Here is a 12119-nt window from a genome sequence, read left to right as displayed (position 1 = left end):
AAAATCCCAGAAAAGATTTCACAATTCACTTCACTAGATAATTTACCTTTTAGGCAAAGGATGGAAATGGCAAGCAATTACAGCTGCTAAAATTTAGCTATTTTATTTCAGTAAAAATAACATTTGTGATTATACAATGTGAGAGCAGCAGTACTTCTGAAATCAATTAATTCAAGAATAAGCTCCAATAAAACACAAAAAGATTGAAACACTCAGACTTACCTGAAAAGGTAAAGAAGCTATGTAATCCTTTCCTTCTATGCTATGCATGTTGATACATGAGCTTTGCAATATACATATGCATCTTTCCACTTCATCACTACCTGAAAAGGGAGTACAAGATACATGCTTTTTTTTTTTTTTTTTTAAAAAAAGGTTCCCAAATACAAGTTACAATTTCCAATAGCACAAATTCTTTAATGAACAACATAAAAATGCTCAAGGTAAGCCACTATTATTAGTGGCTACCTATTTTGACTGGAAAAAAAAATGAGATAAACATTTGGAATCATAAGATCAAATAAAATTTCAAAAAGAAACTTACTGTAGTCCTTATCAGACTTATCCTGTGATATAATGAAGTCACACCACAATGCCTAAAATCAAAACAAAATGCTTACTTAAGAAAATGGTATCTAAAAATAACCTATTAATTAATAATATCTAAATAATAGTGTCATGTACATAACTGTCCCACCTTATCAGCTCAACACATACATATGGGAATAAGGAAAAATAAGATAAAATTAGACTAATGATAACTATTTTCAGATAAACTATGTCTGCTAATAAGGTTTATGAAGAGAAAAGGGAAGACAAAAATCCACAAGATAGAAGCTTTGAAGCAGAAGTGAATTCAAATAGAAATTCAACCTATATTAAACCCTATATCCTATACAAAGCTAAAGATTATTGTAAAAGCTGAAAACTGCCAAGCTATTTCATAATCTCCAGACTTACCTAATGATCTTATCACTCTTTGACACACCTAGAAATCCCTCATTAAACGCTCATTTTAAAAATGTGTGTGTGTGTGTGTGTATGTACATACCAGGAAAACTTTTAAAAACCATTAAACTTTAACTGGCATGCTTGACAATCACATCGAAATTATCTAAAGAACGCTAGACTGGAACAAACACAAGCTGAAATCAAGATTGCCGGGAGAAATATCAATAACCTCAGATATGCAGATGACACCATCCTTATGGCAGAAAGTGAAGAACTAAAAAGCCTCTTGATGAAAGTGAAAGAGAGTGAAAAAGTTGGCGTAAAGCTCAACATTCAGAAAACTAAGATCATGGCATCTGGTCTCATCACTTCATGGGAAATAGATGGGGAAACAGTGGAAACAGTGTGAGACTTTATTTTTTGGGGCTCCAAAATCACTGCAGATGGTGACTGCAGCCATGAAATTAAAAGATGCTTACTCCTTTGAAGGAAAGTTATGACCAACCTAGATAGCATATTGAAAAGCAGAGACATTACTTTGCCAACAAAGGTCCGTCTAGTCAAGGCTATGGTTTTTCCAGTGGTCATGTATGGATGTGACAGTTGGACTGTGAAGAAGGCTGAGCGCCGAAGAATTGATGCTTTTGAACTGTGGTGTTGGAGAAGACTCTTGAGAGTCCCATGGACTGCAAGGAGATCCAACCAGTCCATCCTAAAGGAGATCAGTCCTGGATGTTCACTGGAAGGACTGATGCTGAAGCTGAAACTCCAGTACTTTGGTCACCTGATGTGAAGAACTGACTCATTGGAAAAGACCCTGATGCTGGGAGGGATCAGGGGCAGGAGGAAAAGGGGGCGACAGAGGATGAGATGGCTGGATGGCATCACCGACTCGATGGACGTGAGTCTGAGTGAACTCTGGGAGTTGGTGATGGACACGGAGGCCTGGCGTGCTGCGGTTCATGGGGTCGCAAAGAGTCGGACACAACTGAGCAACTGAACTGAAAGGCATTTTCATGTGCCTTTTTAATTGTGGTAAAACATACATAAAATTTATCTTTTTAACCATTTTTCAGTGGCATTAAATACGTTTACAATGTTACATGGGGGGAAATAATCATCAAAAAGATCACTGGCTTCAACACTCCTACACAGAAATGCTTTCACACACTGTCTGAAATTGGGGAATAATTCACTTTACCCTTCCTACTAAATTGTTATAAGAGTACAACACTCATCATAAAATAGTTAACAGGGAAAAAAAGCAGTCGAGATATGATTTCAGTGTTTACAAATAAAGAACTTCACATGAATAAGAAGCCTCTAAAACCTTCTGTCAATAGGCGAACAATTAATTCAACTACCAAAAATGCTTTCATTTTCCCCCCAACTTGATATCCTAAAATCTTTCCGTAAGAAAAGCTGAAATGGTACAGTGACCATCTGTCTCACCTAAATCTGACGGTTGTTACTAACCTTTTGTGTATCTGTTTATGTGTGCATTCCTATACATAAGGATGTGGGGAGTGGGGAGGTGTGTTTGAAAATTGCACACAGCATCACTTCACCCCGAAACCCGTCATCTTGTATTTCCACCTCATCATCTATTTCCTAAAACTGAAGACGTACTCCTATTAAACCTATAGGTTTAACCTATAAACTGTCATACCACTTGAGGAAAAAAATGTAATTTTCTACTAGCACCTGATATCCAGTCCATTTTCAACTATTTCAGATTTTCTCAAGAATGTCTCCCTTTTTTAAAAATATAAATGTATTTATTTTAATTGGAGGCTAACTACTTTTCAGTACTGTAGTGGGTTTGCCACACACTGACATGGGTTCACATCGGGTATGCCTGTGTCCCCATCCTGAACCCCTCTACCTCCCTGCCTGACCCATCCCTCAGGGTCGTCCTCGTGCTCCGGCCCCAGCTGGTTCTCAAACCAAGATTCAAAGTTCATTTAACGACATTCAAAAAATACTGTATTTGCTGATGTCCTTTTAGTCTCTTCTAACCTAGAACAGCCCCATCTTTCTTTCCTGCTCCTTGACTAACTTTTTAAAGAGGCCAGAATGTAGACTGTTCCACATTCTGAATTCATACAATTGTTTTCTTGTAGTGTTTTTTTCCTTCTATTTTTAATTATGGAAAATTTCAAATACAAAGTAAACAGAATAACATAATGAATACTCATTAGCCAGTAATTATCAACCTCTGGCCATTCTTGTTTCATCTATACCTCCAACCCACTCATCTCACGATACTTTAAAAACGTACCCTCTGGTCCCTATACTTTCTATAACTGAAGGTTGAACTAGATGCTCACGTTATATAATCTGGGGAAGAAACTGAGAGGATGACAACATATACTGCATCGTAGCTAGAGTCTAGTGTGCCTTTGTCCCACTACTAATGATGGCAAAGAATCACCTGGTGGAAATGGAGACCAACAGATGTCTCTAAAATAGAGATACATCTGTTGCTTTATATTAGCAAGTAATCCACAGAGTAATACCCTGGTGCACGGTAATGTCTTTTCACCCAGAAGTGTTACCAGTCATTAACAATCCTTTTCTGAATCAATTATTACAACTGGAGGTGACAGAATGATGATTTTTTAACTCTACCCTTCTATTTTTACTAGTTGGCACTCTTCCACAAATAAGGGAGATAAACTGCATGTCTTCCTAAACAGGAAGGGCAAATACTTAATTCCTTCTCTTTAATTACCAATTATCACAACAGATGTAGGTGTCATATCCAACTGCAACGAGACCAAGTAGGTTTTTCTCTCTCTGATTGTCACTAGGAAGTAGGTATTATTGAATACCTGCAATCAATTATAATCATCGTGTGTTAAAGTATTCTTTGTACCCTCAATGTCTTAGAAATTTTTAGAGAATAATGAATCTTATCACTCAAGAACAGTGTTTAAAGACTCATTAAACTGACAAGTTCAGTCGCTCAGTCGTGTCTGACTCTTTGCAACCCCATGGACTGCAGCATACAAAAAAGGACAGTGGGAAAAACTGACTGACAAAGAACAGTGGGAAAAAGGTGACGCTATAGGAAACAAACGGACTTTTAACACGTACACCCGGCTGCTGGGATCACTGTGCTGTTTTTATTATTTCTGTTAAATTTTAGGACAAACATTGATTTTAAGTGTTAAATAATCAAATGCTAAAATTCAAATCAACTCACCTGTTGAACAGGACTGTCAACTGTAAATGCTTTATAAACAGCCAATGCCTGGCTTTTACTTCCTTTGCTCCAGATAACCATGTTTCCAGCCATGTAGAGTTCCTCATCGTAATCCACTTCTTCTCCAATTTCACTGACACCTTTTCTTAACTGCCAGCTCTCCTTAAAAGTTAATACATACAAGACATGTTTAAGCACTTTTTCAATAGTATGGAGCAAGATTTACTAATTAAATCAAATAATTACCCAGATACAAGTCTCCTACTCTCTCTTTGCGTGTGGAGTAAGACACAATCCAAGCCCAACTTTCAGAAACTCGGTGCCACTGATTAACAAAGTGGGGTGTCTGGGTATGTGCATCATATATCTTATAGGATGTTTCATGTTATACTATCGTATTATTTGTCCAAAACATAAACATGTCTGCAGATCCCAAAATGAAACCAACATGCCTGGGGAAACTAAAAAGGTATATTAAGTATAGGGAGAAGTGATGGAGAGGGGCAGTGAGGTGCACGTGGGAATCACTGGGGGAGTTTATCCACAGGGCAGATTTCCCTGCTTCACAGCTACATTCAACTTCTGTCCCTGGGCATTACAATTAAATGGGAGAAAGAAAGGTTTAGATTTCTAACTACACAGACTTTCCTCTCCCTGAGATTGTGGTATCCTAAGTGGAATAAGGTGGGAAGACTGATTTTCTGACACGCTAACGTCTCATCCCTCTATTTAAGAACTAGGGGAAACGTAAGTATTTTTCTGCAGCAGGGACCATTTCTAACTCTACTATCTAATCAAACAACATGATATCTGGTCCCCACATACTAAGTGACGAGAAAGAGGTTTAGAATGGACCATAACCATAATACTTACTATAAAACCATGAGTTACATGTCTAAATAAATGGTTATGACACCATAATACAATGAAGTCATTATTTTAGTCTTGACTGAAATTACCAAATCTTAACCACTACCCTAGAAATACCATTATACTCCTTTCTCAGTGGCAGGTAGTCTTAAATTACAAGTAGATCACAACATTCTACATTTCAAAAATATTATGGGAAAGAAACTTAACGGAACCTTCTGTTTCTCATGGATGGTAACCTCCTGAAGGGATCCCACTAGGCCAGCAGCACCATCAGAAGACCATAACTCGGAGGCTGGCTGAAGCTGGCGAAGCTGGAGGTTCAAAGCATTAGGGTGGTGCTTGCAGTGGTCTCGACCAAAAGGAACAAATTCCTGCAAATCCCCGGCTGCAATCATTGTTGCCCTTTCTTCATAGAAGTTCGACATGGGTTCCAAATATCAACATTATTTCTGTATGAATTCAAACACATTGTAGTCAGTTTCTGGAGTCAAAACCAGAATAAAATGTCATAAAAGTTTACAGAAGAGTCATTAATTCTTAGATGAGTGTCAAATAATCCAATCATATTGTAAGTGTACAAGTAATTAATAACATCGAAGGTCGTTCCAGACCTGCCTCTCAGATGACTAGTCATCGGCACATTTTAGCTGGGCCCACAGAAGGTTAGCACTGAAGGCCAGCACCAGGCTGAAATGAGCACTATGTCCCACAACACCTTTCCCGTGTCTCACACTACACACTAGCTTTTCCACATTTCACACATGAAGCATTCAGACAAGGTGCGCTTTATAGCCCCATGACTGCCCGGCTTCTTAACATTAAAGGTCATTTCTGTTCATTTCCGCTGAAACCTAATTTGAAAAACACATTTCAAGGATCACTGGCATGTTGGAATGAAACAAACCAAAAAACCCAAAACCTCATATTACCTCTAATTCATCGTAAATTGAACTACTCCTTTCAGCTGACCAAGCCACAAGTGAAAGTCAAAGTCACTCAGTCGGGTTCAACTCTCTGTGACCCCATGGACTGTAAAATCCATGGAATTCTCCAAGCCAAAATACTGGAGTAGGTAGCCATTCCCTTCTCCAGGAGATCTTCCCAACCCAGGGACTGAACCCAGATCTCTTGTACTGCAGGTGGATTCTTTACAGTCTGAGCCACCAGGGAAGCCTGATCAATCCACAAAAGACCTAATAAACTGTCAAATGTGACCAAGTTATGACACCCCAGTCGACCAGAACATACAACTACAATCCCAATTTGAGGGCCAAACACAGGAAACCAAGGCATGAAGAACTCTGGCCATGGGATAGCCATACTTGTAGCAAATTTACGAGTCCTAGCTTTTAATACAATTTATTTACAGTACAGCTCATCACCATAAAGATGTGGACGAGCTGTGGGTGGAAACATGCTTCTTTACTTCCAAAACATTTCTACATACAGTAATGGACAGCCAGTAAAATTCACTGTATGATATAGTAGATAAGGTAGATGCTAGTTTTCTCTCCAAGACAATACCTGTCCTAAAAATGGATTTTGTGGCATGTCGAAGCTGAAATCCTCAAACACATATATCAAAACCAACATTTAACCATAGTACCATAAACAGTGTTTGGAACAGCACTCACAATTAAAAGTTTAACTATATTTGACATATCTCTCATCCCATCTGACGTCTTTTTGGCATCAATAGGGTTTTTTTTTTCCTGCACCATCAAAAGCCCCTGTAATTCCTATGCAGCTCTTCCAGGGTCAAAGTTATTTTGCTATGAGTTAAATGCAATTCCTGACACAACTGTATGTCATAATCAAAACACTTATTTTTCTCCGCTAAAATTCAGAACTGAGAACACTTGAACTTGGGATATAACTGAAACAGTACCTTATAAAACTTACAAGAAAACAACAAAATTCACTTGGTCTGCCTATCAACAGAATAACAAACGTTAAAGAACTGACCGGAGAGTTTATCCTACTTCAGTTTTGCAATTTTGGAACGTTATTCTATTAAAACTTAGAAAATTACAAAACTATTCATTATACAGTTATTTTCACAGTACAATATTTATGTATTATTTACGAGAACATATTTAATACTTTTGCAATCTCAATTTTTTACGTGTTTTTACTTATCAGGGGAGGCAACATAAAGAGCTACAGATGAAAATACTGTATTAAACTGATACGCTATAAATCAAGATATCAGCCTTGCTTAATAGCAATAAAAACTACCCTGCCAGAGGTAACCACAAAGCTGCTTCAAGAGTAAATTCGACTAAATTCAAGTGCACACACAAGACAGTTTGAGCCTCTGCAAAAACGCAGAACTTCCCCGGCCCCTCTAGAGTCAGAAGAATCCATCAGGCTAAGAGCTTGAGCCTCAGAACTTCGTTTAAAGAGGGCAAGGGGCCGACCTAGAAGTTGAGACCCCCATGGAAGCTGAGACCCCTTTCGCGCTGAGCTCAGCAAAGAAGCCGGCGCGGAGCGTAACAGAGAGATGCACGCCGGAAAGCACAGCCCGCAAACTGGGGTCCCCATGGCTCCAGCGCGCGCTCAGGAACCGTCCCGAGCTCCCAGCCCTCCCTATCAGGGAGCGGGTAGGCCTTGGGACGAGTGTTAAGACCACGGGATACGCGATGAGCCACCAGGCGTGGCGGACCGGGGACCACACCTGTGTGACTCGGGACGCGTCAGGCGCGGCGAGCCCCGGCTGCTCTCCGGAGGCAAGGGGACCGAGAGGGCCCAAGAGTAGCGGCGGGGATGGTCACGGTGACTCCTCGGCCACTGCAGCTTCTCATTCCCTCTCCCTCCCCTGTTCCGGAGGAAGACTGGGCAGCAGCTGTGGACAAGACTGCTAACAACAGGAAGGCGTGCGGGAGAACCTCTCACCCGAGACGTTCAAATGGTCGCGTCCATCTTGACTTTCCCGTCGTGCCTCGCGCCGGGGTGGGGCTTCGGCAGGAGCGCGGCGAGCCTGCGGCTGTAGCGCCTGCGCAGTTGCGGGAAGGATGCTTTGGGCTGCCGAAGGCTCTGTGGGTGAAAAATCCGCCTGCAATGCAGGAAACACATGAGAAACGGGTTCGATCCCTGGCTCGGGAAGATCCCTGGAGAAGGAAATGGCAACCCACTCCAGTATTCTTGCCTGGAAAATCTATGGACAGGGAAGTCTGGCAGGCTCCAATCCATGGGGTCGCAAAGAGTCGGATGCTAATGAACGACTAAGCACAGGCACCTTCTGTAGTGTAGCCGCTGTGACCCAAAGCAAGACTACCTCTGCTAGGGTCTGTGCTGGAATAGGACCTTCCTGGTGTCCAGTTCTCCACGTCATGTCAATACGAACCTGACCTGCCTCCTAACTATGAAAAATAAGATTTTCTGGCCAGTTTCCCTCTCCTCTCCTGACCCCCAAATGGGAGGTATATGCCTCCAGGCTTGAGGAAGGGTGGGGAGTCTACTGATTTTACCCTCTACCAATGCACTTTAACCCTTCCGACGTCTGGACCCTTTGAAAAGTTGATGAAAAGTATGGTTGTTCTGCAATTCATGGAGTTTCAAAGAGTTGGACACGACTGAGCAACTGAACTGAACTGAACTGAACTGATGGTTGTTCAAGCATTCAGTCGTATCCAACTTTTTGCAACCCCACGGACTGCAGCACGCCCTGCTTCCGTATCCTTCATCATCTCCTGGAGCTTGCTCAAACTCATGTCCATTGAGTCGGTGATGCCATCCAACCATTTCCTCCTCTGTTATCCCCTTCTCCAGAGGTCCTCAATGAAAACATTGCTCCTAATATCTGAGCTTCACAGAACATCCCCAAGCGATTCATAGGCCCAAGTTAAAAACCTCTGCTTCACCCCTTCCTCCCTGTCTATGGAATTAACTGTAGAATAGCAGGCTTGTGAAAACAACAACTTTCTTGAGCTGTAATCTCACTGTGTGGCATTGCTAGGTTTAAAGGACTAATAGGCCTAAGAAGTTAAGTCACTCGCTCAGTCGTGTCTGACTCTTTGCGACCCCGTGGACTGTAGCCCACCAGGCTCCTCCCTCCATGGGATTCTTCAGGCAAGAATACTGAAGTGGGTTGCCATTTCCTTCTCCAGGGGATCTTCCCGACCCAGGGATCGAACCCAGGTCTCCCGCATTGTGGGAAGATGATTTAACCTCTGAGCCACCGGGGAAGCCCCAATAGGCCTAAGAAATAAAGTTCAAATACTTTATGCAGAAATATAAAGTTGCCTGAAACGTCTGTGCCTTCACTAAAATTCTCTCCTTAGAGTCTCCAGACACACCTTAACCTTGGGGCCTTGGTATATTGGTTCATTCTCATCTCTTTATTTGAAATGTCGACCTTTAGAGTTTAGTTCAAATGCCTTTTTTCAGAAGGCTTTACTCCAACAGGAAGTCTCTGAGTGCCACCATCTGCTATTGTCCCACCTCAACCACCACCATGGCCTGATGCTACATGAGCCCTATTTCCACCAGCCCTGTGGTCCCCACCACCAGTCACAAGGCCTTCTCCCCTGGCTTCACTGTGTCATCAGGCCAAAGTCACACTCCCTGGGGCCCTGGATTCTCCTGCCACTGCCAGACTTGGAGGAAGTGCCTCTTCACAAGGTGTGTGAGTTGTCTTCTGAAGGGGCTAAAGACATAAACCCAAAAACGTAGAGAGCAAATTTAGTGTGTCACCGTTGGTCACTCAGTCGTGTCCAATTCTTTGCAACCCCATAGGCTGTATTCCACCACACTCCTCTGTCCTTGGGATTTCCCAGGCAAGAATACTGGAGTGGGTAACCATTCCCTTCTCCAAGGGATCTTCCCCACCCAGGGATCTAACCCGTGTCTCCTGCACTGCAGGCAGATTCTTCACAGTCTGAGCCACCAGAGAGCAAATTTTGATCAGCAGAAAGAAGGCAGATAGGAACCAAAGAAGTGAACCCCGTCCTTTTCCCTCTGCCAGACTATTCTACAGCGTGGCTTCTCTGCACAGCCTGCCAGGAGACGTCCTTGTGGCCGAGCAGGCATGCCTGCCAAGCAGTCAGCTGAGTTTTTGGCAGTGGCCAATGCAATGCTTCTTATCCGTCCCTGCTCCATTTTCCCTTGCCTTTATTCTCTCTCTTGGGCTAAAGCATCAGCACTCATCAAATTTGCCTCCAGCTCTATTTTTTAGGGAACACAGTCCACAAAGAGTGTCCTATGCTGCTTATTGTCCAGTCTATGAATACAGTCACTGAAAGGATTTACCCAGCTCTTCCCCCTGAGTGTTCCCTTGTCTGCTCATAAATTCTCCTCAAGATTCCTCTCCATGGCCTCAGCCTATGATGTTTTCTCAGGACTAGAGTTTCCTAAAACACAGGACTTTTCATTTAATTTATTTTTGGATGGGAACAGTGCTTTTAAAAAAAATCAGTTCTTTTAAGGATTTTGTTTGTTTGTTTGCCGCACCACATAGCATGCAGGATCTTAGTTCCCTGATCAGGGATGAACCTGTGCCCCCCAACAGTGAAAGTGCGGAGTCTTAACCACTGGACTGCCAGGGGAGTCTCTAGAGGGACATCTTTAAACACCACCATCCCTTTTCTGAGTCTGACCATTTTACTTCCAGTATGGGTGGCTCATTGCTGTTGTTATTGTTGTTTTTGTTTTGCCTATGGAGTGAATTTTCATGGCAAGGAGTTCCCGAAACCAGAAGAGGAAACACTTTTATTCCGCCATTGTGTTCACAACACTGAACGGTAACTTTTCCTTGTGCCGTTTTGCAATGACTATGGAAGCCATTGTTCCGGGAGGGCCTGGAATTAACCTGAGCTATTCTGCTAAAGTTTCTTCATGGCCCTGGCTCCTGGTCAGGGCATGAAGCCTACTGATTATTCATGTTGATTTGTGGGATCAAGGAGGTTCAGGGAGATTTGTACCAGCTTGTCAGTGCTGTTTATTGAAAACAGTGAGATACAAGGACCTACTTGTCCAACACAAGGAGCTATACCCAATATCTTCTAATGACCTATAACAGAAAAGAATCTGCAAAAGAATACATGTGTGTGGTTTGTGTATAACTGAGTCACTGTGCAGTACATTTGAAACTAACACAACATTGTATATCAACTATAATTTTAAAAAATTGTTTAAATAAAGAACAAAACAATAAACAATGAGTTACAGGATTTGCACATGGTCTCAGTAAGACCCCAGGGCTTTCCTGGTGGCTCAGATGGTAGAGTCTGCCTGCAGTGCGGGAGACCTGGGTTCAATCCCTGGGTTGGAAGATCCCCTGGAGAAGGAAATGGCAACCCACTCCAGTATTCTTGCCTGTAAAATCTCATGGGTGGAGGAGCCTGGCAGGCTATAGTCCATGGGGGTGGCAGAGTCGGACACGACTGAGCGAACATGTCCATGCATCGGTGTGACAGCTAGATGGAGCTGCTGTTGAAGCCAGTTATGCCGTGGGAGTATGCCTAAGGGACCCCGGGCATGTAAAAATCCTCAGCTGAACTTCTCTTTGGGGATCCCTGGTTCCGAGGTGTTCCCAATGGTTCCTGATCCAAAAGAGGGAGTGCATCTGGCCACACATCTTCCAGAAAGGGTGGACAAAGGATCCTGTGCCTGGTCTCTCTGGAATCATTACAGTAAAACAACCATTAACTGTGACGGATATTAACTTAACTGCTGTTGTTTTTTGTGTCCTGTTTCTGTAACAAACTGTAGGAGCTGGATCTGGTGAGTCTTTTTAGCAACTGGATTCCTGTTTAACCACCACTTAGTTATATCAGTGCACTTATGTTCAAGGCAGTATTCCAAATGGATTGTTTCACCTGAAGCATGGTCCCCCAAGAACTTTACACCTATGCCCCAGCATGCTGCTCAGTACACTGACTGGAGGATCTTCCATGCACCACCTACATTGCCCAAGAAACTACCCGAGACTGGTGCTTCCCCTAAGAGGTGGGGTGTTCTGAGTGGACTTTCTTACAGGCACCATGTCAGTTCCTCAGCAAACTTCAAGAACTTGGCCCTTATATGTATTTTCAACATGTTGCTCAACACACGACATGGGGGAGAAGAAGTCAAGGGGCTTAGCCTC

At 42.5% G+C, this 12119-nt stretch overlaps 1 protein-coding gene across 5 annotated transcripts in view; it reads right to left on the bottom strand.

Annotated features, from left to right (window-relative positions):
* The window catches only part of ANAPC1 (anaphase promoting complex subunit 1), a 99299-nt gene extending 91277 nt beyond the window's left edge, over positions 1–8022 (bottom strand). For 3 of the 5 annotated variants that reach the window (XM_027554518.1, XM_027554520.1, XM_027554521.1), the window contains exons 1-5: positions 7710–7985; positions 5245–5481; positions 4160–4321; positions 545–596; positions 223–323 (exon numbers count right to left, since the gene is read on the bottom strand). In XM_027554518.1, the coding sequence (XP_027410319.1) occupies positions 223–323; positions 545–596; positions 4160–4321; positions 5245–5457 (528 nt within the window). In that variant the 5' untranslated portion in view covers positions 5458–5481; positions 7710–7985. Of the gene's footprint in view, positions 1–222; positions 324–544; positions 597–4159; positions 4322–5244; positions 5482–7709 lie in introns of all 5 variants that reach the window. The other 2 variants (XM_027554519.1, XM_027554522.1) reach the window with 2 other exon arrangements.
* Between the last annotated feature and the right edge of the window lie 4097 nt (positions 8023–12119).

Source organism: Bos indicus x Bos taurus, chromosome 11, assembly GCF_003369695.1.
Source record: "Bos indicus x Bos taurus breed Angus x Brahman F1 hybrid chromosome 11, Bos_hybrid_MaternalHap_v2.0, whole genome shotgun sequence".
In the NCBI taxonomy this organism is placed as follows: domain Eukaryota; kingdom Metazoa; phylum Chordata; class Mammalia; order Artiodactyla; family Bovidae; genus Bos; species Bos indicus x Bos taurus.
Note: the sequence above shows the minus strand (reverse complement) of the source record. Positions and strands in the feature narration are given on the sequence as shown.